Genomic DNA, 25,116 nt, shown 5'->3' with positions numbered 1-25,116 from the left:
ACTCTAGTCCCTATAACCAGGGGAGAGAGAAGGTCAACATGCATTAAAGTGGCAAGATGCAGAACACTCGAAGCCCATTATTGGCGATGTCATCACCGGGGAGTTTTTTGAAAATGCAGAAGCCCACCCCAGACCTGCCGAATCAGAACCTGCAGTTTACTAAGATCCCTGGGTGATTCAATCAAAGTTTGCTAAGCACTGATTTTCCAGGATGAGAGCTGCTCGCTAAATTCATCGCAAGGAGCACTGACATAACACTGAAACAAGCGATACTGATGGGAAGCCTTGAAGAAGCCCAGAATGCCCCCCTGCGGGGGCCTAGGGGTGAGGGTAGGGCAGTGTGAGTACCTGCTCAGGGGCAGGCAAAAAAGATATGTTTTTACAGAACTTAAAAACAAGGAGACAACCCATTAAACGTCTTCTTCGGTACTGGCAATTCTAGCTGGAATCAGTAGGAAGATTCTCGGGGTGGGGGAGAAGGGGACAGGGCCAATCACCCTTTTCTATTCGACAAGGCAGCGCACCCTGCAGTGCTGAGAAAGGGCAGCTGTGTCCCAGCTGGGGCCTGCGTGCTAAGTACTTCTCTGCCGAGGGTGGCCACAGAGGTGCTGGCTTTCTTCCTCTCCATCTTCATCAGTTACATCTCTTTCATCACCACATGGCCTTTTAATTTTCCGATTCCAGAGAGACTCCATTTATAGACATCAAAGGTCAGCTACTCGTGCAAACAAACCTTTTCCCCTTAGGAGACTGCTCAGACAGTGTGCCTGCCAGTCGCGCCCTGTGCTGGTGCCTCCACCTTGATGTGTGATGCACTGGGCAGAAGACCAGTCCCCGTGTGGTACCAGGGGAAGGCAGGCCATGGGTCTCACAGCCTCCCTCACCTCGTCTGCCTTCTTTGTGCAGAGGCAGGGAGGGTGGACGGGGATCTGGACTCCGTCAGCTGGGGTGTCCTGGGCATGCTGTCTGCACCTTCTGAGTAGCTGATGACTCATCTGTGAACCAGGCATTTGCCATCACCCTCCCTCACAGGCTGTTTTTTATGAAGAGGAAGGGAGGTGACCAGTGCCAAGGGCTGGGCACTGCCGGGCAGGTGTGTAAATGGGCTCAGGCATGCAGCCTTGCCAGTCCTCAGGAAGGTCTGCTTATTCCCACCCAGGCCCCAGCCCCACCTGCGCTCAAGTTATCCTCTCTTCTGGCTCCTCCTCCCCAAGCCTTTCCAGACGTAGATCAACTACCCCGCCCCACCCTCCCTCCCTCACCGACCTCCCTTTCTCCAGATTTCTCTCCCACACCTGAACTATCTCCCGCAGGCAGGCTTTCTCAATCTACTGACACTTGGGCTGGATAATCCTTAGTTGTGGGGACTGTCCTGTGCATTGTAGGATATCTGGCAGCATCCCTGACCTCCACCCACTGGATGCCAGTAGCATCTCCTTCTCCCTAGTCGTGACAACCCAAACTGTCTTCAGACATTGCCAAATGACGCCCGGGGGGTCAAGGGGTCAAGATCCCCCAGGTTGAGAACCACTGCCCCAGGGTCTGACCACAGACACCGCTGGAACGATATCAGGGTGGCTGAGTGACCTGGCTGCACTACTGACACACTGTGTGACCTCGAATGATTATATCATCTTTCTGTGCCTGTTTCCTAACTTGCACAATAGTATCTACCCTACAGAAGGCTGCTGTAGGGTTCTGCGAGTGAACACACACATTCTCAGAATGGTCCAGGCGCACAGCACTCAATCACTGTTATTATCAGTCCTTTCATTCCCTTCTCCCCATCGAGGCCAAGCTCCTTAGGGTGCGGATTGTGTCTGAGGCCTCTCTGGCTCCCATGGCCCCTTGACAGTTCTCACACATGCATCGGTGTTTAATAAGTAACTTGCTCCCTGGTGTGAGAGGGCATCTGTGAACCTTGCCATGTGTGAGTGAGAAGCCAAACGTGGGTGGGTCCTTTCTCCCTACTCCTGGCCCTCCCTGGCTTCCGCACATTATCACACCATCAGATCAGCCTTCTCAGGCTGGCTCAGACCTGCCTCTTCCAACACAAAGCCAGTCCACCATCCGTCAGTTCCAGAAGAAACTCCCAAAGGCCACTTTCCTTTCTGCTATCCACCTGAGTCTAACTCCTCCTTCAAGGCCCACCTTAAAAATCAGGTAGGGCTTCCCTGGTGGCACAGTGGTTGAGAGTCCGCCTGCCGATGCAGGGGACACGGGTTTGTGCCCCGGTCTGGGAAGATCCCACATGCCGCGGAGCGGCTGGGCCCGTGAGCCACGGCTGCTGAGCCTACACGTCTGGAGCCTGTGCTCCGCAACGGGAGAGGCCACAACAGTGAGAGGCCCACGTACCTCAAAAAAAAAAAAAAAATCAGGTAAGATTTTCCGCTCCCCCACTCCAAATGCTCTTAGCATTTCACCTCTATGTTGCCATTAGGGCCCACTGAACCCTTTCAATTATAAATTATCCTCCATGTGCATACTGTCATTCTGGCTTTTTAAATTTTTATTTATTTTTTTCATTCTGGCTTCTTCACAGTTCAGCTCAGGCTAACAGAAGCCCAATTAAACATGTCTGAATGAATATACATATTCAAACTAGGACCTTTAATCTTATCTTTAATGTATGTTAAGCAAGAGGTAGAATTTATTTATAACAAAAAGAAATGAGCCCAAAAAGGACTATTTCTTTCTGGGTGTGATTACCTTATGAGGATTTAGATTTGTTTCATTAAAAATAAACAGGCAGGGCTTCCCTGGTGGCGCAGTGGTTGGGAGTCCGCCTGCCAATGCGAGGGACAGGGGTTCGAGCCCTGGTCTGGGAGGATCCCACGTGCCACGGAGCAACTTGGTCCGAGCGCCACAGCTACTGAGCCTGAACTCTAGAGCCCACAAGCCACAACTATTGAAGCCCGTGCACCTGGAGCCCGTGCTCTGCAGCGACAGAGGCCACTGCAATGAGAGGCCCTCACACCTCAATGAGGAGTGGCCCCCGCTCGCCGCAACTAGACAAAGCCCCCACGCAGCAGCGAAGACCCAACCCAACCAAAAATATATAAATAAACTTAAAAAAAATAAACATGCGAAACAAAATGAAAAGACAACCTACAGAATGGGAGAAAATATTTGCAAACAATATGACTGACAAGGGCTTAATTTCCAAAATATACAAATAGCTCACACAGCTCAAAAACAAAAAAACCCAATCGAAAAATAGGCAGAAGACTTAGACATTTCTCTAAAGAAGAAATACAGATGGCCAATAGGCACATGAAGAGATATTCAACATCGCTAATTATTAGAGAAATGCAATCAAAACTACAATGAGGTACCACCTCATACCAGTCAGGTTGGCCATCATTAAAAATTCTACAAACAACAAATGCTGGAGAGGGTGTGGAGAAAAGGGAACACTCCTACACTGTTGGTCAGATAGCCACTGTGGAAGACAGTATGGAGGTTCCTCAGAAAACTAAAAATATATAGAATTACCGTATGATCCAGCAATCCTACGCCTGGGCATATATCCCAACAAAACTATAATTCAAAAAGATACATGCACCCCTATGTTCATAGCAGCACTATTCACTATAGCCAAGACATAGAAACAACCTAAGTGTCCATTGACAGATGAATGGATAAAGAAGATGTGGTACATATACACAATGGAATACTACTCAGCCATAAAAAAGAACAAAATAATGCCATCTGCAGCAACACGGATGCAACTAGAGATTATCGTACTAAGTGAAGTAAGTCAGAAAGAGAAAGACAAATATAAAGGATATCACTTATATGTGGAATCTAAAATGTGACACAAATGAACCTATCTATGAAACATTAACAGAATCACAGACATAGAGAACAGACTGGTGGTTGCCAAGAGGGAGGGGGTTGGGGGAGGGATGGAGTGGGAGGTTGGGGTTAGCAGAGGTAAGCTTTTATATATGGGATGAATGAACAACAGGATCCTACTGTATAGTACAGAGAACTATGTTCAATATCCTATGATAAACTGTAATGGAAAAGGATGTATTAAAAAAAGAATGTATATATAACTGAATCACTTTGCTGTATAGCAGAAATTAATACAACATTATAAATCAACCATACTTCATAAAAAATACTGATAAAAACAGGAAAAAGAAAGAAAAAAAGGTGAATTCCTATATAACATAAAAAACAAACAAAAAACGCAACGAGGTAGACATGTCTGGCCTATACGCTCACCTTGACCTCCCCTCCATCCCAGGGCCCTTGGCCAAGGATGTTCTTTTGTGATTTTCTTCTGCTTAGAATAACTATTCTATAAATTCACATTTATTCTCTCTCTCTCTTTCTCACACACACACACATACAGAGCTATATTCTAGTTAACAGTCTTTCAGGAAACCCCAAGGAACCAAAGAAAGTCATAGGATCCTAGTCTGCCTGTACCACACTGCTTGGTACAGAGCTGGCAGGGTCTACAGATACTGTAGTGAAGGAAAAATATACTTGTTCCTACTTCCCATGCAATCAGTGAGTTCCACTGCACTCAAGAGACTACACATGGATACTTCATTTCTAAGAAAATCTAATTTCTTGCCCTCAAATACTCATATTCAATTTTCCTTTAAGTAGCTCTTCTCAGCCTCACACAACAGTATCAATTCAGGCTGAACAAGAAGTAATTATGTTCAGGTTTTAGAAGGAGTATATAGACTGTACCAGTTTCCTTCCTTCTACGTGGCATGTGTGGATCATGTTACGCAGGCTCTGGGGAGGATACACTCACCTGGATCACAGTAAAGGAAAGTGCCCTGGGATCTGAAGCATTTCCATGATTTGTAACAGGGATGGCAAGTCATCTCAAGAACACCCAGCTGACTATAAGTGATTGTCTTGATTACGGAGCTGAGGAAAATTCTGTTGAGGCTGAGTGGGGGCTTAATGGGACAGAATGCTGTGATTGATTAGTGATGTCTGCGAGGGCATGGTGTTAGTGAGTGATGCTATGTGAGCCAGATATACCATCCCTGAAAAAACAATTTCAGGGAGGAATTGGTAAATGGCAACTTGATGGTAAACCACCCAAGTGCAAGTCCATGCCTTCTGTATTTGTGTCCTTCTCAGTGCCTGACACTTAGAATACGCTCAAATGTTAATGACTTCATATCACTTCAGGTCTACAAGAGGGGTTGATTTTTCCCATCTCCAGTTACCTTAATAATGCTCTGGCAGGTCGACAGAGGCAGGCCCACCAGGCTGGTGCCATTTATGGACATGATCTGGTCCCCAATATTCAGCTTCCCCGATTTCTCCGCTGGGCCTCCGTGCATCATGTTGGCTATGATCACGGTTGGCAAGATGGATCCCCAGCCAGACTCCACAATCACCACACCTAGGATTTCCCCTTTCTGCTTCTCTATGAAGACCTGAAAGGAGGAAAACATGTAGAAAGCCTGAATCAGCAACCATCCAGGGTAGCAACAGAAATCAAAGCATTTTCCCTATTCCTGTCTTGACTAAGCATGACAGACATTTCCCTGATGACTCCAACCCAAATGCGTCCTGTCCTCTCTATATTCCATGGCATATATTACCTTGTTTGGAGATAAGAGCTTTTCACAGGCAGTCAAGCTAAAATAAAATAATTAGGGTGGGTCCTAGTTCAATATGATTGGTATCTTTACAAAAGGGGGAAATTTGGACACAGAGACATGCACAGAGTGAAGACACAGGGAGAAGATGACCATCTACAAGCAAATGAGCAGCCTGGAATGGATCTTCCCCCTCAGAAGGAACCAACCCAGTGGACACCTTGATCCCGGGCTTCCAGCCTCTAGAACTGTGACACAATACATTTCTGTTGTTGAAGCCCCCCGTCTGGGGAACTTTGTTACGGCAGCCCAAGCACACTAACACACCTCCGTCTGACCTTGGTGTCAATGACTGATTAGTACAGCCTACAAAGGCCTGCCAGCTCTTTTGGCTCTAGGTGGGACAAGGTCCGTCCTGCGATGTGTGAGCTGGAGCTTCCCTTTGGACCAGAATGATGCTCATCTCCAGCAAGGCCACATTCCTCCCTGGCATCCCCACCACCCTGCCGCCCACACTCACTTTTTCCTGGGTGCACCCTTCCCCCAAATCCCATGTACAAGAATTCCCATCTCAGGCTCTGCTTCCAGGGAGCCTAGGACACTTAACATTCATTAGTGGATAGAAAGATCACTTTCTCACACCTAGTGGATAAAGTCCAGGCCCCTCACCACAGCTGGACTCTCAAGCCCTCCAGTTCTGACCCAAAGCCTGTACTGGCCTCTTCACAACCTCTCCTATGCACAACCCCTGCTGCAGCCTGGCTGCCTCATTCGTGGCTCCCCAGACAATTCCTGAGCTTTCGGACCCTCACACTTCTGTTACTTTGGCTCAGCCCTCTGCACTCCTCTACACTTTCCAAAGAATACTCAGACCTCAGACCAGATCAGATGGCCCCGTTTTCCTCCAGACACTCCTGCAGAGCTCGGTCCCTGGGGGAGCACGGCACTTATCATCTGAGACCTGAGAGCCGAGATCGGCTCCAATCCGCCAAGTACAGCTGTCTCTGACGAGTGCCTGTACCAGCACCATCATCTAAAATCTTCTGTGCCCTTTCCTAGACTGTGGGCTTGGTAAAGGGCAGGGTCCAGGTCCCGTCTGCCTCTGGAACCCACCCCAAAGTCAGCTCTGGATTGCAGGAAGCAGACGACGCCCTGTCTCACTGGCCACGGCCCTCGGCTGCAGTCTTTATCGGGCCTCATGTGAGGTGAGACAGAGATGGGCCTGAGCTCACTCTTCAGCCCAGCCACTCTGCCTTCACTTCTATCGCGGGTGGGCCTGGCTGGCCCAGCTCAGAGAACAGCTTCTGGAAAGTACCTACATCTTTGCAGTTTTCCGACTTGGAGAAGTGGATCAGGTCGTCGTTGTACATGTCCTGGGTGTTGAGCAGGTCACTGTATTCCTTCTGGCTGAGATCTTCGGGGTTAATCCCGTTGGCCCTGAGGAACTCCTGGTACGCCACGCTGAATGCCTGCCCGATGGACTGTGCAATCAGCTGAGCCTGGAGAGGAGCCGGAAAGGGGAGATGGGGTCAACAGGGCAGCACTGCTGGTGGGCGACCTGGGTCCCTCAGGACTACAGAGCCCTAGGCAGCAGCTAGCCCAGTGGGTCGCCATGGGGCAGCAGTGCCTGCTAGAGGTCATTTTCAAAATTAGTGGGGACAATTTTGTCTACGACAATGGTCCTGATGGAGCTCCTGGCATTTGATGGACAGGAGTCAGAGATGCTGGACCTACTGCCGTGCAAAGGACAGTCCTACACGGGACGAGCTGTTTTACATCCTGCACAACTTTCAAATATCCCACTGGACCTTCACGTACATATAACAACTGTGTCTAAAGGCTGGGACTCAACTATAATTTATATAAAAACACAGGACTTTAGTTGCACACTCTAATACACACTGAACAGTCCCAGAATACAACTATTCCGTAAATTGAGAGAAGACGATATTTTGTTTTGTCCAACACTTTACCACGAGTAAGCTTCATGACTTTGGAAAATCATCAGCATCAATGCTATTCGTGGGATGTGGGTTGCCAGTAAATCACATTCCCATCAGCCTGCACACTGGCCGTAGAGCATGGTGGTTCTGCATGTGTGTGTGAGTGTGTGTCTATCAACCTATTTTATTTTATTTAGCTTGCTTTCCTTTTATTTCTCCTTTGTGTTATATTTATGGCAATACTTTGGTTATTTTGTGAAAATTTTTTCAAAAAGGGAGGTTACATTATCTATGAATTTCATTTCATTCATATTATCTATGGATGGGACATTACAAATTATTATGCATTTTCCAGGTGAGGAGATTGCGGCCAGAGATGTGAAGGAACCTGTTCAAGGAAGGTCACACCACTCACAGGACAGGAACTCTGCTTCCGTTGTTCTTTCTCCTGCACTGGGCTTTGATAACCTTTCCCTGCATTAATTAACCAACATTACAACCTGGGAGAGACACCAGCAACTGAGCCTGTGCTGTGTTAAATGCTGCAGAAGCACCGTCACATAAATCCTCACAGCAAGTCTAAGATGTAAGTATGACTGGTCCATAAGCCCTCATCCTAAGCTCTGAAGGCAGTGTCTCAGAATTCAGAAATGTTCACATTTTAGAAAGGTAACAGGGTGCATTTATCATACATTGTGTAAAAACCCCACTAGAGCCTGGAGAAGTGCCTAAACACAGTAACGTTCCTGCAACAAATGTGTAAGATTCACGGTAAGCTGGACAAATCCTATAAAGTGTCTCATGGCAGCTCAAAGCAGGTTTATCAACCAATTGAGTACAAAAATCCCTTGTTTCTCAGAGCTCTTAGACTTCGGATCTGTTTTCTTTGCTCCCATTGGGCAGATCAGGAAAACGAGGTTGAGAGCTTAAGCTGGGGTGGGGATGGGGGCTGAGAATCCTGGCAGCCTGATTCCGGAGCCCACCTCCTGCCCACCACTGGGACTGCTGCTCTAATAGTAGTGGGTAGAAAGCCCGTAAAACAACAAAAAGCTCTAGGGCAATGTTTCAAACACACACAACTCTAATCTGCACTCCTCCTTTCCTTACCTTTGGTAATTTTTGCTGAAAGCAGCTAATTAACTGTGTTATCAGAAATTTCTGTGTGGCTGGTGGTGGGGAAAGAAATGCTCAACTTTTCTCACTCTGAGGACCTGGTGACGTCACATGCCACAAGTCACATCAAGGACCACCATGCTGCCTCCTGCCGAGGCCTCACCGAGGGCATCAGAGGCTGGTGTGAACAGACGAACTAAAAAAAGTGTGTCTGAGAACACGGCCAGCGGTCCTCCTGACCGTCACGTGTGGATGCACCGGGCAAACACACACAGGCTACTTATATCTCTGCCGTGTCCACCTGAGCCGCACGGCAGCCCGTTCTACAGAAGCTCAGCAGCTGCACAGCCTGAGCTTCTGTAGAACGGGAGACGGGATCCACAAACGGTCCTCCCAGTTCTGCAGCCCATGCTCTCCCCCTTCTGTCCTGGGCTTTGGAAGCAAAGCAGTAAGATGCCCAGGTCCACTCTTGCTTCCTCATTCTTCCCCTTCATCATCTCCCCCTACAGACCCAAAGGAGCCCCAAGGGAAAGAAAGCCCTCCTTAGGAGCACCGAGCCAGAGGGAGGTGACAGAGGGTCGTACCGGGCCCCTCACGTCTGGTGAGCAGAGCTAACTCCACCTTTTCACGGGCCTGCAGAACACATGAAACTTAAGATTCTAAATGTAACTCCTTTGGAACTTTCCGAGAACCTTCTAAACTCATTTTCTCCCAGTTTGCAGGTTTGGCCTCAGTTTTAAAGGAAAAGCGGGGAGAATGGCCAGGACAGGTGCTTCAAGCTCTCTGCCTTCTCAGTGACCGTGTCCCTGGGACTGCTTTCTAGAGAACCAGACAAGTAAAAGATGGTACAGAAGTGTAAGCGTCTCCTCCTGTCTGTGTCTACAGCCATGTCAGCTCTGTTTCCCTGGAGAAAAGCAGCTCGTCTCAGACTCCTAACTTCTCAGAGGAAGGCCATTTAAAGCAGCTGCATGAACACTCTTCTGGAGAAAAATGGCCCCTTTTAAGGAGCCAAGGCTACTGTAGGCAATTTTCTTTAAGTATATAAGGGTTCCCTGCTCAATATGAGAAATACAGCTTATTCCACTGTGGCAGGAGGAAAAGTTAGACCAGTCAACGGCACCAACACGGCCCTCTCGGGGAGGCTCTGTAGTTCAAAACCATCGTGGGGGGCATTCCCTGGTGGTTCAGTGGTTAGGACTCTGTGCTTTCACTGCCGAGGGCCCGGGTTCAATCCCTGGTCGGGGAGCTAAGATCCCGCAAGCCTCATGGCTTGGCCAGAAAAAAAAAAAAAAAAAAAAGCAAGGCCCAGAGCGAGTTTCCAAGGCCTGTCGAGCTTTGGGGGAAGCACGATGCTAACACAGCTTGAAGCCTGGTGTTCTTGCCGGCAGTTCTAGGGACAACTGGGTCAGAAGGCTGAATGGAAGAATGGGCCCCACCTCTGCTGTACGCTGATTTCCTCTGCTGACCTTATCACCTGGAGAGATGGGCGTTAGGGATCACTAGCCTTGTGACTGGAGGAGCAGCTGGTTTTGCTAAGGAGCGGGTGGCTGGTGCTCTTGCCACTTGGTGGGAAGGGTCAGGGATGCTAACTTGCCTGTTAGGAAAGGGCAGTCCTGCACATCCAAGAACTGTCCTCCCCAAATGCCCTAGTGGCCAGGTGAGACCTGTTCGGGCCCCTGTGGGTCTGGCTGAATTCTTCCCACCCTTCTGTCCTCTCTAGTGGCTTGCCTCCTTGCCTTTCCTCAACCTCTATCAGCAGGCCCCTGTCTCAGGGCCTTTGCACCTGCTCTTTCCTCACTCTCAACTCGACTCAGGTCTCTGCTCAAATGTCACCTCAGAGAGGACTTTGTTCATCACTCTACCTGAAATAGCCCCTGGCCCCTCTATCCCTTGACCTAGTTTTTCCTTATCAAACCTTCCACTACCTAACTTTATATTAAGTATATTTATCTATCTATTTTCTGTCTCTCTACAAGCTTTACAATGAGTATCTTGTCTATTTTACTCAGCCTTATATCCCTAGCACTAGAACAGTGCCTGACACATAATAAGTGCTCAATAAGTATTTGTCTCACATATGATTAAGGTTCTGAGAACTAGAGGGAACCTGGCCACCCAAGGGCAGCCCAGATCACATGGAAGGGAAGCCGCCCTTACGTCCTCAGATTCAAAGACGTGGCAGATCATCTTGTACTGCCTTTTTCCATCCTGGGATGGGTGGGAGGCTTCCACGTTCTCCTGGGAGTTGGAGCGGGGCATCCGCCTGCGGGCCATCAGCACAACGATGTTCCCGATGTCTGCAATGTAGGAAATGGTCCTCAGAGGGTGGTCCATCATCGTCTCCTGGAAGGCAGCAGGGAGAGGATGGTATGTCCAGTGCGGCATCGAATGACCCATGAGACAGCCTGCCACCCCACAGCCCAGCCAAGTGCGGTCCACACGTGGGAGCTTGCTGCAAACACCCTGTTGGCAGACTTACATGCGCCCACCCAGGCCTGGGAGCAATTCCCTTGGCTTGTGATAACCCAGAGCAGGAAGTGGTCTGTAGTAGGTGAAAAGGAATTTCAGTCATTTTACAACCAGTAGAATCTCTGGTGGGGAAGTTAAAAAATAAAAAATCTGCATGTGATGAGTGGATGATTGTAGTGTGTGTGTGTGTGTGTGTGTGTGTGTGTGTGTGTGTGTGTGTGTGTGTGTGTGTGTGTGTGTGTGTGTGTGTGTGTGTGTGTGTGTGTGTGTGTGTGTGATTTTAAACAAAATTTCTTAAAAGGCTAGTTTGTTCATGAATCTTCTGATAAAAACTTATGAGAATTATTAGCCAACAATATCCAAGGCTTATTTTTTCCTTTGATCTTGAATAGCCCCAATCCTCCCTACCAAGTCCCCTCCCATCCCCCAGCCCGGCAGCAGGCACTGCATACACCACCTTCTAGCTTGTGTGGAAGCCAGCATCTGGGGACAGCTGCTCTACAGACAAGCGCACAGTCTCCTAGTTGTCATGCTAAGCTTCACCCCCGAGGAAGGTGGGAGCCAGCTAATACCTGCGTGTCAGCGTTCAATACTTTGATTCTCTGGGTAGAAATGAAGAGATCCACTTCGGTCATTGGCTGAGATTCACCTTCAGGGGCCTGAGAAGGAAAACGCACCAAGAGAAAGCTCAATACGTTACTCTGACCCAGGTGCGTGCAAGCAAGGTTAGCTCATACACAGAGGCATTGAGACACAGTCACCAGAACAGCGATGCAGACTTCAGAACTAGACCGCCAAAGCTGAAGGGACCACACAGAGGATGACACGGGGACGGGAGTGAGCATCTCCAGGTTACAGGGAGAAATGCGGACCCCTCCTTGCTTCTTCCGCCATGGAAGCAGTAACTGTAGTAGATCTGACTCCATGAACAATGATCGTGAATGGCACTGTCTGCAAGGGTTTCAGAGCCCAACAGACTGAAGTAACAAAGGGCAACTGACTCATACCCCCAGGACCTTGGAGAAGTCAGAGTTTGCTCCTGGGGGACAATGCTTACAGCAGGTGCAAACAAGGCAGCTGTGGTAAGAGGGTCTTCGTGTTCCCACACACCACACACCACAGAAGCAGTACCTACTCCTGAAGCTACCCCAGTAAGAGTGAGCCCCAATGCCTCAGTGTCCCATGGGTAGCTCATAAGCACCTAGAAGCTTCACAACCAAAAAAGCACATTAGTCTGATTCACTCAGGGCTTGACTCTGCACACGTGTGGTTATTAGCGAGTTTTCTTTTTTGCATCCAGCAATCTGACAGATCCACAAATCAAACATGACTAGAATTGAGCAGACCCAGGTCCCTGCCACGTGAATGCTCCTGAATGGTGGGCACTTGCACACTACTGCAGGATCCCTTCAGCATCCCCAATCTGCTCCCTGTCATTCCTCTGGAGTGAGATGACTAATGAGCAACAGAAAACAGCCACTTCGGGCAACTGAGTTTTGAGAAACGTTGGCTTATGGGGCGGTTCAAAAAGAAATCTGAACAAAAACTTGCTGGATGCAGAAAACAAAAACACGAAATAAGAAAAAAGGCAAAACGTAAATAAATGGGGGAAAAAAAAAACAGGCATAACACCAAGCTGATGAAGTTGTTTGTACTGCACCTTCTTCCTGCTTTTGGCTAATTTCTGGGCCATCTGCTTAGCATGGAACAAACAGAGACAGGAGAACAGTTAGAAAAGAATTTGCAGAGACTCAGTTGAAAAGGGAATCAACAAACTAATACTGACAGTGGTATAAAGCATTTCTGTGGGAGGAGGACTGGCTTAAAAAAATCCCACTCTATAATCTATTATAGATCAGAATTTAGTAGCTGCCAGGGGTAGTAGTAGGAAGGACATGTATTGAGGTGCTTCTTACACTTCACTGCAATTGATGTTTTCAAAGAACCAACTTTTGATTCTGTTGATTTCCTTTACTGTATGCCTGTGTTCTATTTCGCTGATTTCAGCCTGTACTTTTATTCCTTCTTTTTTCTTTGGCTTCAGTTTGCCAATTTTTTTACTAGCTTAAGATGAAAACTTAAAGTATGGATTTTCAAACTTTTTTCGTTCCCGATATATTTATATAAAACTATGAGCCTCCTCTAATCTCTGCTTTAGCAGTATCCCACAAATTTTGATGTTGCAATTTAATTATTTCATTCAAAACACTTTCTAATTTCCACTGTGATTTCTTCTTTGAACATTACTTAGAACTGTGTTCTTCTTAATTTTAATATATTTGAAGATTTCCTAGTTATCTTTTTGTTACTGATTTCTGAATTGTTCTCCCTCTTTATCTCTAGTAATACTTCTTGCCTTAAATTTGTGTAACATTAATAGAGCCTATACCTAACTAGAAATGGATGTAATATTTATTCAAGATAGAATAGTTGATAAAAATAGAAACTCTGAGGCCAGACTGTCTAAAACTGAATGCTGGCTCTGCTTCCTACTAGTTGTGTGACTCGGAACAAGCCACTTCATGTCTCTGTGCTGCAGTTTCCTCAACTGTAAAATGAGGGTAAAAACAGTATCGACTTCATAGGGCTGTTTTGAGGATAAAATGAATACAGTTGACTCTTGAACAATGTGTGCGTTAGGGGTGCCAAAACCACCGCAGGGTCAAAAATCTGCATATAACTTACAGTCAGTTGGCCCTCTGTATATGCAGTTCGGTTCCTCTGTATCTACAGTTCCACATCCTCGGATTCAACCCATCACAGATTCAACCCATCTTGGAACATACAGTACTGCAGTATTTACTACTGAAAAAAACCCACATGTAAGGGGACCTGTGCTGTTCAAGGGTCAACTGTATATACAATGCTCTCAGAACAGTTCCTGGTGCATTATAAGCATTCTATTTGTGTTTGCTCTTATATGATTATGATGTTAGATGATTATCATCTGCCTATGTCAGGGTGCAACCTCTTGGCTTTGGTAGGGCTTGGTACATATACACAGATCTTACTCAAACGATGGTGAGTCAATGGCCAAACCATGTAACTGCTGTGGGGATGGGGGTGGGGTACAGGGAGAGCTGCTCCCTCACATCCTTGGTACTCACCTGGTGGGAAAGCTCTTGCTCTCAGCAGCGTGTCACTATTTCATTAGTGACTACATGTGTTGTCTGTACTACCTAAACTCGATGAGTCAGCTATCCAAACACCAAATGGCTAATCTTGGTTCACCAGGAGACTAGGGCAGCCCCACTCCCACAGAGCCCCCCCACAGCTTGTACTGCTGGTCATGAGTTCGAGGTGAACAGCCTACTCTGGAAAAGTCTGAAGGCAGCAACTGCAAGCATCATCCTAACCACTGTGCATGACGGTGGAAATACCCGCACATCTGAGGAGTGGCCCTGTGCTGATGCTGTGCCACAGAGATTACTGGGTGGAATCTCAGCGTTCTGCCAGGGATGCTCTGATCTGCACCAGTTATAATCCTCAAGATAAACAACTGCTGTGAGATCCTAACATCTGTTTGTCTTCTACTACCTCCCCTGAATGCTATGGCAGTAATATATAAATTTCCATGATTTTTGATACCAAAACTTAATAGCTATTGGTCAAAATTCTTCACTCTCAGGAAGAGTGATCTGAAAGGGCCCTTTTCAAAGGAAAGTAAGTCTGCCACCCATGGAATGCCCACATTCTGTTTTTTACTGGAATGGGTGATGAGGAAGAGAATCCAAAGGCAAACTGAGTTTCATGAAAGGCATTCTGAGACAATTTTTATGAAGCGAAAAATATTTTATGCACTTAGAGTGACACCACCTTTAAATCGCTTATGGTATTCAAGTGCCCTGAAACAAATTAAAAATTTAGACATAACACTGGAAATGATGATGGGGTTGGGGTCAGAATGAGAAGCTGGAACAGCAGAGAAAGGTCTAAGAGAGCCTTAAGGCCAGGATGCATCTTGAAGCAGGGAGTGACAACATCCATTTAAATCCTCGTGTTTCATGAGACTGATTATGGCTTACCACCAGCAGGCTGTGGTGCACAGGACATACTGCAGCACCGTCCATCCTATCACTCGATCTGCAATGTGTACTGGATATTTGCTGTTCTTAAGACCCTTCAAGTTTAGTTATGCCGGGGATCCTCCTGGCTATTCTAGCTTTTCTTTCCCCAGCTGACATTTACTGAGCACTTGGTATATGCCAGTATCCTTCTAAGCATTTCATGTGTACCAATGTAAAAGCTTACAACAACCCTGTGAGGTAGGCACTACATTATCCTCATCTTTCAGGAGAGGGAACTGAGGCACAGAGAGGCTAATTAACTTGCCCGAGGTCACACAGCTATTAAGTGGCAGAAGAGATATTCAAACCCTGGAAATCTCACTCTATATTCCAAATTGCTACTGTGCCATCTGGACAAGTTTCTCATCTATAAACTTCTAAGGCTGTCTGTAAAATGGGGTTAATGATACCTACCTCACAGGATTCCCCACCCCCTCCATTTGGAGGAGTAAATGAGATCATGTACGTGAAGGGTCTGCTACCAGTGTCAATATCGTCTTTATCAACTACAGACTTCAAGTCAGATGGGAAATCAGATGGCTTAGACAATGCTACACTGATAGAAATTTTCATTCTACAATTAAATCATAATTTTTAACGGCTAAAGAAAATCTCTCTATAAAAGAATGGGAAAATCTGATCTTTTGGGGCAGGCTAGTAAAGATAGAATAATATTTGATAATGCATGCTTCTTACAAAAATGCATGGACCAAAAAATATCAAAACTCCATTTGTGAGCTTCACAAATGGAGAAAGAAAATGGAGACAAACACCACACTCTGCATGGACATGAAGCAGTTTCTACGGCTCATGCAGAATTTAGCACATCACCCCGTCTTCCCGCTGAGGAGCAGAGAATGAAGTGGGAATGAGGGTGGAACAAAGCACGGAGATGTAGTGAGAGTAAGGGAGGTGAGTGAGCTAGCTGCACTGGCTTCCCGTTTGGTTCTCTAGGTAGGGTTAAGGCAGGATTCCCACCCTGGGCTGGGGTGGGGGGGCTGTCTCTGCATAGTGCACTTTTTTTTTTTTCTTCGGTACGCGGGCCTCTCACTGTTGTGGCCTCTCCCGTTGCGGAGCACAGGCTCCGGACGCGCAGGCTCAGCGGCCATGGCTCACGGGCGCAGCCGCTCCGCGGCGTGTGGGATCTTCCCAGACCGGGGCACGAACCCGTGTCCCCTGCATCGGCAGGCAGACTCTCAACCACTGCGCCACCAGGGAAGCCCCATAGTACACTTTTGATACTGATAGCATGTAGGGCAAAGCTCTCTCCAGAATTTTTCCCTAAAAAATGTTTAAAAGAATCCTCGCAACAAGACTATCAGATACCACCACAGCGATAATGTATTCCGCGTTCAAGTAATTGTGGAAGCTTCTGGTTAAACAAACTGAATTAAATTTCCTCAGTACAGGACTTCTCAGAGCCTTTACTAGGAAAACACATGTGGTAAATACCCAAAAAGATCCGTTTGGCAGCGTTTCTTGCGCTTATTTGCCAATGGAACCCCATCAGCGAGAAGCACTCGGCTTGCCCGGAACGTGCAGAACACAGCTGGAGAACAGAGGCTCCTTCAGGCTGGATGACCCACCCGTCTCTCAGGCAGTGGCTCCCAAGCTATAGCATACATCACAGTCTCCTGGAGGGCTTATGAAAACAGATTCCTGGTCTCTACTCCCATGAGTTTCTGACTGGGGTGGGGCCTGAGAATCTGCATTTCTAACAAATTCCCAGGTCCCACTTTGAGGACCATTGCTCTAATGCATTTCTAAATCATATGGGAAGCTTCCTGGAAGGATATTACTACTTCTCAAAAATTAGGAACAAAGGCAGAAAGAATATATCAGGGAGGGTGCAAAGATGAAAAAAAAAAAACTTAAAAAAAATGGCAGATGTCCTGTAATTCCGCTATTGCATTCAGATGCACCTTATTTCTTACATTTTGGTGGACGGAAATGTCTTTTAATTTCAGATTCCTCAGCCTGCCTTGTATTACTGTTACCTAAACACTCTTCTTGGCTCCCTTATTAAAATGCATGTTTCTCAAGGTCAAGGAATTGGTTGATTTTTATCTCCTAAGATGCCTATCACAGGATCCTGCACAGGGACAGTTTGCTTTTTGAGCCAAATTCATATCTAGCCAAACCACAACTCCAAATTCGCCTCCCATTTTGGCAAATAAACCTATAAATTCTTTGTTAAATTAGGAAAATCATAATTCTTAAGACTCCAAGTGTAAATTCAGTATCATTATTCAATTCCAGTGCATGGTTGCTGCTATGTGAGTGACAGGCACCATGTAATTGACGGACAGACCAGAAATGAAAGCCTGCTTTGAAATGGAAACCCAAACGTCAGGTTCAGTGCTTGCTCAGAAAGAAAGCACCAAAAACACACAGCCACGACTAGACTCCTGGTGAGGTAGGTCTCACTGGCATCCACGTCAGGTCAAACAAACAATGCAGGCAGAGGAAAGAGAGGGGCAAGATGGGATCCCTGCGGGGAGGAAGGGAAGAAGGAATCGGAAAAAGAAAGGAGGAAACTCCTCTGTCTCTGTGCAGGTGAGAGCACCAAGCCAGGAATTACTCATCAGTTTGTGGTAAGGTTATTACTGAATGGACTTCCAAGTAAATTTTTCCCCCTTCCTTCCTGGATGGACGTGGCTATAAACCCTGCAGCCTCATTCTGTTCTGCGTGTCTCTAGAGGTGGCCCAGAGTAACTCACTCCTGAAAGGGCAGCCTCTCTTTAGGAAAAAGCGTGGTACCACCTCCCTCAGAGAAGGGAGCTTGTGTGGGCACCGCAGTGCACGCTCCCCTTGAGACCACCCGAGTGATCTGGAGAAATGCTCTCGGCCCCTCGGTTCCCTGTGCACGCAATGCAGTCTCTGTGCACGATCCTGACGGTAACTTTCTAGGGGGCGTGGAAAGAAACCATGGGTTCTAGACGCAGCCTTCTCCACTTACAATTTGAAAAAGCGTCAGGCTGGGTGTAAAGGCAAACAATCTGACAGGCGTTTAAATGGTGTAAAAGGAACATGAGGCAGAAAATATTTAATGTTAGGCAACAGTTCCTTCAGATGCAAGAAGCACATTGTGAAACGATACTTATAAATGAAATGCAACCATTTAATCTTACTACTCTATAATGAATTCCTCACACTAGAGTAATTTGCTGTAAAAATAAATACACGTTTTCCAAATGCTTTCTCTGCTCTAGGCAGGTCTAAAATGGATTTATAATCAGAGAGCCTCTGTGTTGCCTGTTCTGATCGACAAAGCCATCTAATTTTTTGTTCAAATGACCTGTGGAACTTCTGGATACCAATCCTTTGAAGATTCAAAGTAAGCTTTCTGGTTTTTCACTAGGGAGCTGTACTTTAAAGAAGGGGAAAAAACACTGTCAGAAACCACTGTGGAAATCAGAAAATGCACAGAACACTTGGCACTGGGCAGGATCTGGTACTGGGATGCGGCGTCTTTCCTAAGCGCTGCTCTATGTTCAGGTGATGCGTCTGTGCCTGCTCTCCCCTCAAGGTCACTGAGTACACATACGTGTCACAGGGCAGGGGAAAGACAGAGAGACTCTAGCTGCAGGAGTCAAGGGCACCTGTCAGGAGGCCAGTAAACAGAACCCAGGAAAAACTCATCTAAAAGCAACGTGCAGTTTTTGGTCTCAGGGGTCTTCAGTACTATCTGGGGGTGGACTGTTGCTTTCTTCTGGAGGATTTATCTGAATGGGCCCTGGTAGTGTTCCTTGACAGGGAAGTGCTCTGGCATTCTGGAGGAGATAAATCTTTGTCATGTGGCTGCGTTCTGGACATTACAGGGTATCAGGTGTTTCTGATTCTGGCCACTAATGCCAATATAAATGTCCCAGACACCGTGACAACCAAAAGCACCACCCCATTTCCAAACACATGGTTCTCTGACCGGGGTCCCCGTCTGTCAGAGAACCACGCCGGGTCCTTGCACGCCCACTGACCCTGGGGGAGCTAACAGTACCACTAACCTGGGAAACTAAGTGCTGGGTTAAGAGTTCAGCTAAGTTACTCCACGGTATTACTGCCTCCGCATCCATTTGGTTTGGCCAAGCAGCTGGCGTGGGCCTTAAAATGACATTGGCTCCTTCATGCAAGCAAATGCTGTGGAGAGCAGCCCGCAGAGTCACGTGCAGATGTAAGCTCCTGAAAGGACCCCCTCGACGGCCCTTGTGAACAAGTCTCCCCCCGCCTCCCAGGGCCTTCCCCGTTGGTGCCCCTTAGGTAAGACCCCCATGGAGCTCACCAAAACCCCATTTTGGTTTGAAGTGAACAATCCGGCCTTAGTCTGGCAACCTCAAAGCATTCCACCCACAGACCCCAATAAAGACAGGCTTATGCCCAGGTCCTGCCTTGACCTCCCCACGTGGCCCCTCCAGGTGTGCAGGTACTTCCTCCAGGACCTGTGAGTCATAAACTTCTCTCTCTCAATTTCTCTTGTGGCATTTTGCTCCCCATCTGGCACCCTGGGGGTTTACCTAGCAAATGTTAATGTAACAAAATCATAACATGTTTGGAAACTGTGGGACAGGAGGGGTCAGAAGTACGTCCCTAAAGACTATGTTTTTAAAGTTCTCTGCTCTGTATGAAATACGGCAGGACAATGCCTGAAAAGCAGCTTGTTCTCTCAGAGAGGTTTGTGCGTTCTTGTTCTGAACGTTGTGCCTGGGAGATACTAAATTAAGATGGAGAAGGCTGTGGGGACATCTGTGGGTATTACTGTCACCTCTTTATGATAACGGAGACAGTGAAAAAGAATCAGGCCAAGCTTGGATGGGCAGCTCAACAGGAACCTGATGTTCTACCAGCAGCATTATTGAGTCTGAAAGATGCGGAGGGCAGGAAGGTCAGCTTGATACATTGTCAGGGAGTTGTCTTGTTGGGAGTCGCAGGATAAGATGCATCTCTGGGGGTAAGATGTAGCTGTAAATTACTCTCTGGCTTACACATCCTAATTCCTAAAACGTCGATAATATTATCACAAGTTGCAGTGTGGGCTTACTGTGCTGTGATGGGTAGTGAAGGGAAGGGCCAGCGCTGACCTTGTTTAATATTCAGGGCACAGCCTGGGCATGTGAATAAGATGGGAATCAGCCCCGACCGGAGGACCAGAAGCACGGCCCCTGCTGTGTGACCTCTGTGACCTCTGTGGTTGCTGCTCTCCCCTCCCTTGGGCTTTCAGGCAGCATCTCATCTCTCAAGGTCTCTCGCACTCCTGTGGCCCTTAGTACCTGACACCCCTCTCCCCTCCTCTGGCACCCCCTGCACGTGCGCTGGCTTGATTCACTTCTCATTTGTGCTGCTGAGCTTGAGGGTAAGGGTCTCACTTTACAAATCACTATTTTCCCTCCCTCAGGGGACCTCGCACAGCCTTGCACTCGTAAGTGCTCGAGAAATATTCTTCCCTTGATGGAGACGGTAAAGGACTCTCACATATGGCCTTCTACTCGTGCTTCTCATTCCACATGCCACACGAAGCCCAGGACGGAACTTGGGGATGTGTGAGAGAGAGAAGACATGAAAAAGGGACTGGTCCCTTGAGGAGGGAGTTGATTCTGGCCAGTGGACACCAGACAGAACCAAATCTGGGAAGTCATAACCTATCCCAAGTCACTCGAAACACCCGGCTCTGATTTCAACGGTGATGCAATGCCTGTGGCTCTACATGGAAACAGCCTCAGGGGCTCTAGGTGCTGGTGGCCCTTAATGGCACTTGAACTACGTGATGGCACCATGAGGGCCGCTGTCGCCCTTGGCTTGTGCGTGGTTCTAGGTGGCGCTAGCATCGTGGTGGAGATTCTAGAGCTCTGCATTTCCATGGGATCAAACCAGCTCTGGCCGGTTCAAACTAGCTGTGAATGATTTAAACTAGACAAAAGTGCTTCTTCAGGGATCAAATAGGCTCGCTGCTTTTAAATCTTGATAAGGCAGATTCAAACGGGTTATGACTGGTTTGCACTGAGTTACCCTTGCACTGACTTGGTTCAGACTAGGCAGGGTAGATCTGATCAAATGGCTCGTTTTAGGTGAAGCAAGCCAGTTCAATCTAGCTTGAACAGGGTCAACCGGTTCGAATGCAATGACAGCTAGTTGGAACCACACTGTATCACGGACGTTTTAGTCACTGGTCTCTAACTGTACAAGGAAATACGGTGATACAGCTCTCACATATTATACTGGAAATATCATACTTACAATGTTATCCTTTCTCACCTTTTCAACTTTTCAAAGCTTATCACTTTTTCCTCAAGACTGGCCACTAAGAACAACCAAATTATGTAGCATTTATACATCAGGACTCCAGCATACTTTGGAAATCTTTTTTCCGTTTAGAACTGTTGGCAGGTACGTGTATAAGCACTGCCTGCCATGTCACCTCAGTCTCCTCTCCTCTAAGCTCGGGACGTGAGGTGTGGGGTGAGCACTACGGCCGGCTCAGGCGCCCACATCTGCCCGCCGCCCCCCTCGGAGCACACGGCGCCCCCTCACCTTGATCCTGCTGACTGCTTCCTGGGCCTGCATCATGCGCACGTTTTTGGAGGGGGTTTTGTCTGAGAGAAGCTGGGTGGAGCCCAGGTAATTGGCAGCAAAAATGATTCCATCGATCAAGTCCTCAGGGTCACAAGGTCCAGGAACTGTAACACACAGAGCCACAGTGGTGAGTGAAGCCACGCTCTACCCCCCCGATCACACCACCTCTCCCCCGCTGCTCACCTCCAGCACAGGTGGGCCAGTTCCAGAGACCCCTGAGCAGGTGCATCAACCTGCGAGACTGGAGCATCTCTCTGGTCTACCTTCACTCAGCCCTCATTTGCAAACAGAAGGAACAAGTTCTTCCTAGAGAAGCTTATTTCACCCAGTCCATTTATTGTGAGAAACAATGTGAATATTTATTTAAACATGAAACATAAAATTCAGTGATAAAGGATGTTGTTTTGCCTGTTAGACTGCGAGCTCTTTGGGACAAAGAGCTCGTCACAGTCATCTCTGGCTGTCCCGTGTCTAGTCAGTGTCTGTCACCCAGTGGGTATCAAATAAATGTTTGCTGGACAAATGGTTAGGTGAGCAGAAGGCCGTCTTATTAGAAAAACTCATTTTACAGCAGTTCCTTTACTCGCCACCCATGCATATTGCCCCCTTCCATCTTATCCATAATGGGGGAAACAAATTTTATAAATCAGAAAAATGAGTATTTGTTGCCAAATGTTTGGATTCCCAAAATAGCCTCTAACCTGAAATCTGCAAGACAGGTAACATTACCCTAAAGCCATGGTCTCATGCTGCTAACCTTGCTGACTCACAGGCTACAATGTTCCCGGCCTGCGTCTACATACATATCAATTCCAGGGAAAACTGGAATTTTCTGTTCTCATTCACCAGCCTTTTAAATCAAACCTTAGTTTTAAATATTTAAAATGGGGGCATCTGATTCTAACCACAATCACCTGTAAACCCTACTGGAAATTAAAACATGTTTCGGAATAATATATAACTTTACAACAGATGTGCTAAGAAAGGCATTTTAATTCTGCAATGAAAATATACGTACTTTCTTTGGCTTGAATGCCATATTTGGAAAGACTAAAATATACTTTTTAACCCACTGTTAAAACCTCAGCGTCGTAAATTAGATAACTTGAAATGGAAACAATTTGCTTTTTCCTTTTGGAGAGCTAATCTGAAATGGTTTTTATCTTTATCCTTACACATCCAGCTCATCTTGAGCTTAAACAGCTGCTTCCCACGATAAGCTACTTATCAGGGTACAGCCTTAAAGTAATCTATTCATTTTCCTAAAACCAAGTTGGTGGTGGAAAAAGAGAAATTTAACAATGTTTTAGGAAAGGCCTTCACAAAGCGTGTGTGTAGTAATTAAGTCAGGAAACCTGTTAGTTTTCTGATTCTCAATCTTTCTGAGACTCTGGATAAACACTGAGTGATACACAGCCACAGCTGCCTCCACCACATACCAGTCACTTACATGCTTCTCAGCAGCTACACCCTTCCTACCCTGAAGCTTTTATAGATGCGAGAAGGATGCAGGTTATTTACAATGTACAGCTTTAGGTATATAGCAGGGAAGCACTGTCAAACTGAAATAATACCTGGACAAGCTTGGATCCACACTATGCCTTGTAAAAAGTAAGAGATTATCAGTCTTCTCTCAAATTCCAGCGATAGATTTATAATGTTACAGAAACATAATCATTTTTGACAACCCGGTATTGAGGAAAAAAAGGTCTCACCTGGAATAGCAACTTTTAAAAAGCTTCCATTTATTTTGTGAAAATAATGAATGTTAAAAGAAAAACAAAAATGCAACATCTTCTCTATGGGACTTCCTATATCATATATTCATCAGTGGATTTAGCTCTATTTACTGAAAAGTGTCCTTCTTTAACCATAATGAGTATGGATATGCAGATATACTTAAAAGCAATCCAGATAATATTTAAGTGACTGTATAAATATCAGGCAGCCAAGAGGCAGAAATATTGGACCTAAACAAATATATATTTGAGATATGATCTTATGTCAATTATCCTCTGGGGAAACTGACTAAAATCAAATGTCACGGTATTACGCTCACAAAAAACAGCCCAAATTTCATAAGTTCATTTTAGGCTCAGTGCTAGTGGATTTTTTAAAAGTTAAAAAAAAAAAGTTATAATGGTCCTAAGTCAAAGAATTGCAGGTTTTCCTTTTCAGTGATGCCTTTATGCTGCTCTGTGGGTGAATGAGCACACACGTTATATCTTCACACTCATGTTAATGCCGAGCTTGAAAATCTCTAGGCCTAGAGGAATGGATATGAAGAATAGTTTTGACTATTCTGAAACAGTCAACTTCTGAAAACTCCCCAAGGTACTCTTGTGGAGTTTTGGAGCTTTGCAAAGATGGTGGAAATAATTTCCAAGTTACTCAAGAAAGAAACCTGAGTAACAACCAAACCTATGAGCTTGTCCTGGGCTTCAGGCCCAAGGGTTCAGGTAGGTTTATGAATCCAGGTAATTCATTCTTGGGCAGTGGAACACACCAACGGTTCATGCACAGGATCCAAAGCCCAGACACGATGTCTGGGCATCCTCTGGCCCCCAGAAAATCCTCCTTCAAGGGAATGACAATCTACCCTGCCCCCCAAATCATCTGCTGTCCTCCCTGGTAGAGGATCAGTAGCACGCTCCAGTTGTGTGGCCTGACCTCAAGCTGGGATGTCTAGCCTGGATTGAGTTGTGGCCCCACCAGGCTTGTTGACAGGATACATTTGTGCAGTGAACAACCTGCACAACCATGTGTGGCAGTACTGCATCAGATTTTTTTTTTTAGGTTAATAAATTGTAATTTTATTATAAATGAATTGAGAAGTCAGAGGAGGGTGTTAGACAAACATTTACATAATTTGTTTAGCATTAAAAAACTACTTTGGAGGGTTCTAAGAAGATGGTAGTAGTAGCATAGTTTTTTATTCTCTCTTAATCACCACCTAAAACAAAGAAACTAGATAGGGAAACCAAAGACCACTGGAATATATTTACAACAAAACTAGGTGACAAGATATTGCCAGGAACACCAAACTACAAGCAAATTGCCAGAATCCATAGGACCTGCATAATATCAACATTTGTGTGGCAGAAAACAAAGGCACTGCATCGGATATTGATTACAGGGAGAATGGTGGAGTCAGACTTCTGGTTCCCAGCCTGTCTCTGCTACTTAACTGTGGGATCTTGGGAAGGTTGCTCACACCTCGCATGCCTCAGTTCTCTCGTGCATAACATGGGGATAATGATAAAACCCACTTCACAAGATAACGTGAGGATTCAATTAGTTATTACATAGAAAGTGCTTAGAACAGTACCTGGCAGACAGTAAGAAAGAGCTTGATAAATGTTACTATCACTAGCT

General features: G+C 46.4%; 1 protein-coding gene across 4 annotated transcripts in view; it reads right to left on the bottom strand.

The window, feature by feature from the left end:
* APBA1 (amyloid beta precursor protein binding family A member 1) overlaps positions 1 to 25,116 on the bottom strand; it is a 241,043-nt gene that overhangs the window by 11,641 nt on the left and 204,286 nt on the right. For 3 of the 4 annotated variants that reach the window (XM_060154994.1, XM_060154993.1, XM_060154995.1), the window contains 5 exons: positions 21,700 to 21,845; positions 11,683 to 11,769; positions 10,799 to 10,984; positions 6,905 to 7,084; positions 5,208 to 5,420 (listed from right to left, as the gene is read on the bottom strand). In XM_060154994.1, the coding sequence (XP_060010977.1) occupies positions 5,208 to 5,420; positions 6,905 to 7,084; positions 10,799 to 10,984; positions 11,683 to 11,769; positions 21,700 to 21,845 (812 nt within the window). Of the gene's footprint in view, positions 1 to 5,207; positions 5,421 to 6,904; positions 7,085 to 10,798; positions 10,985 to 11,682; positions 11,770 to 12,770; positions 12,804 to 21,699; positions 21,846 to 25,116 lie in introns of all 4 variants that reach the window. The other variant, XM_060154996.1, reaches the window with a different exon arrangement.

Source organism: Lagenorhynchus albirostris, chromosome 7 (genome assembly GCF_949774975.1).
Source record: "Lagenorhynchus albirostris chromosome 7, mLagAlb1.1, whole genome shotgun sequence".
NCBI lineage: Eukaryota > Metazoa > Chordata > Mammalia > Artiodactyla > Delphinidae > Lagenorhynchus > Lagenorhynchus albirostris.
This window is presented reverse-complemented; position numbering and strand designations above follow the sequence as displayed.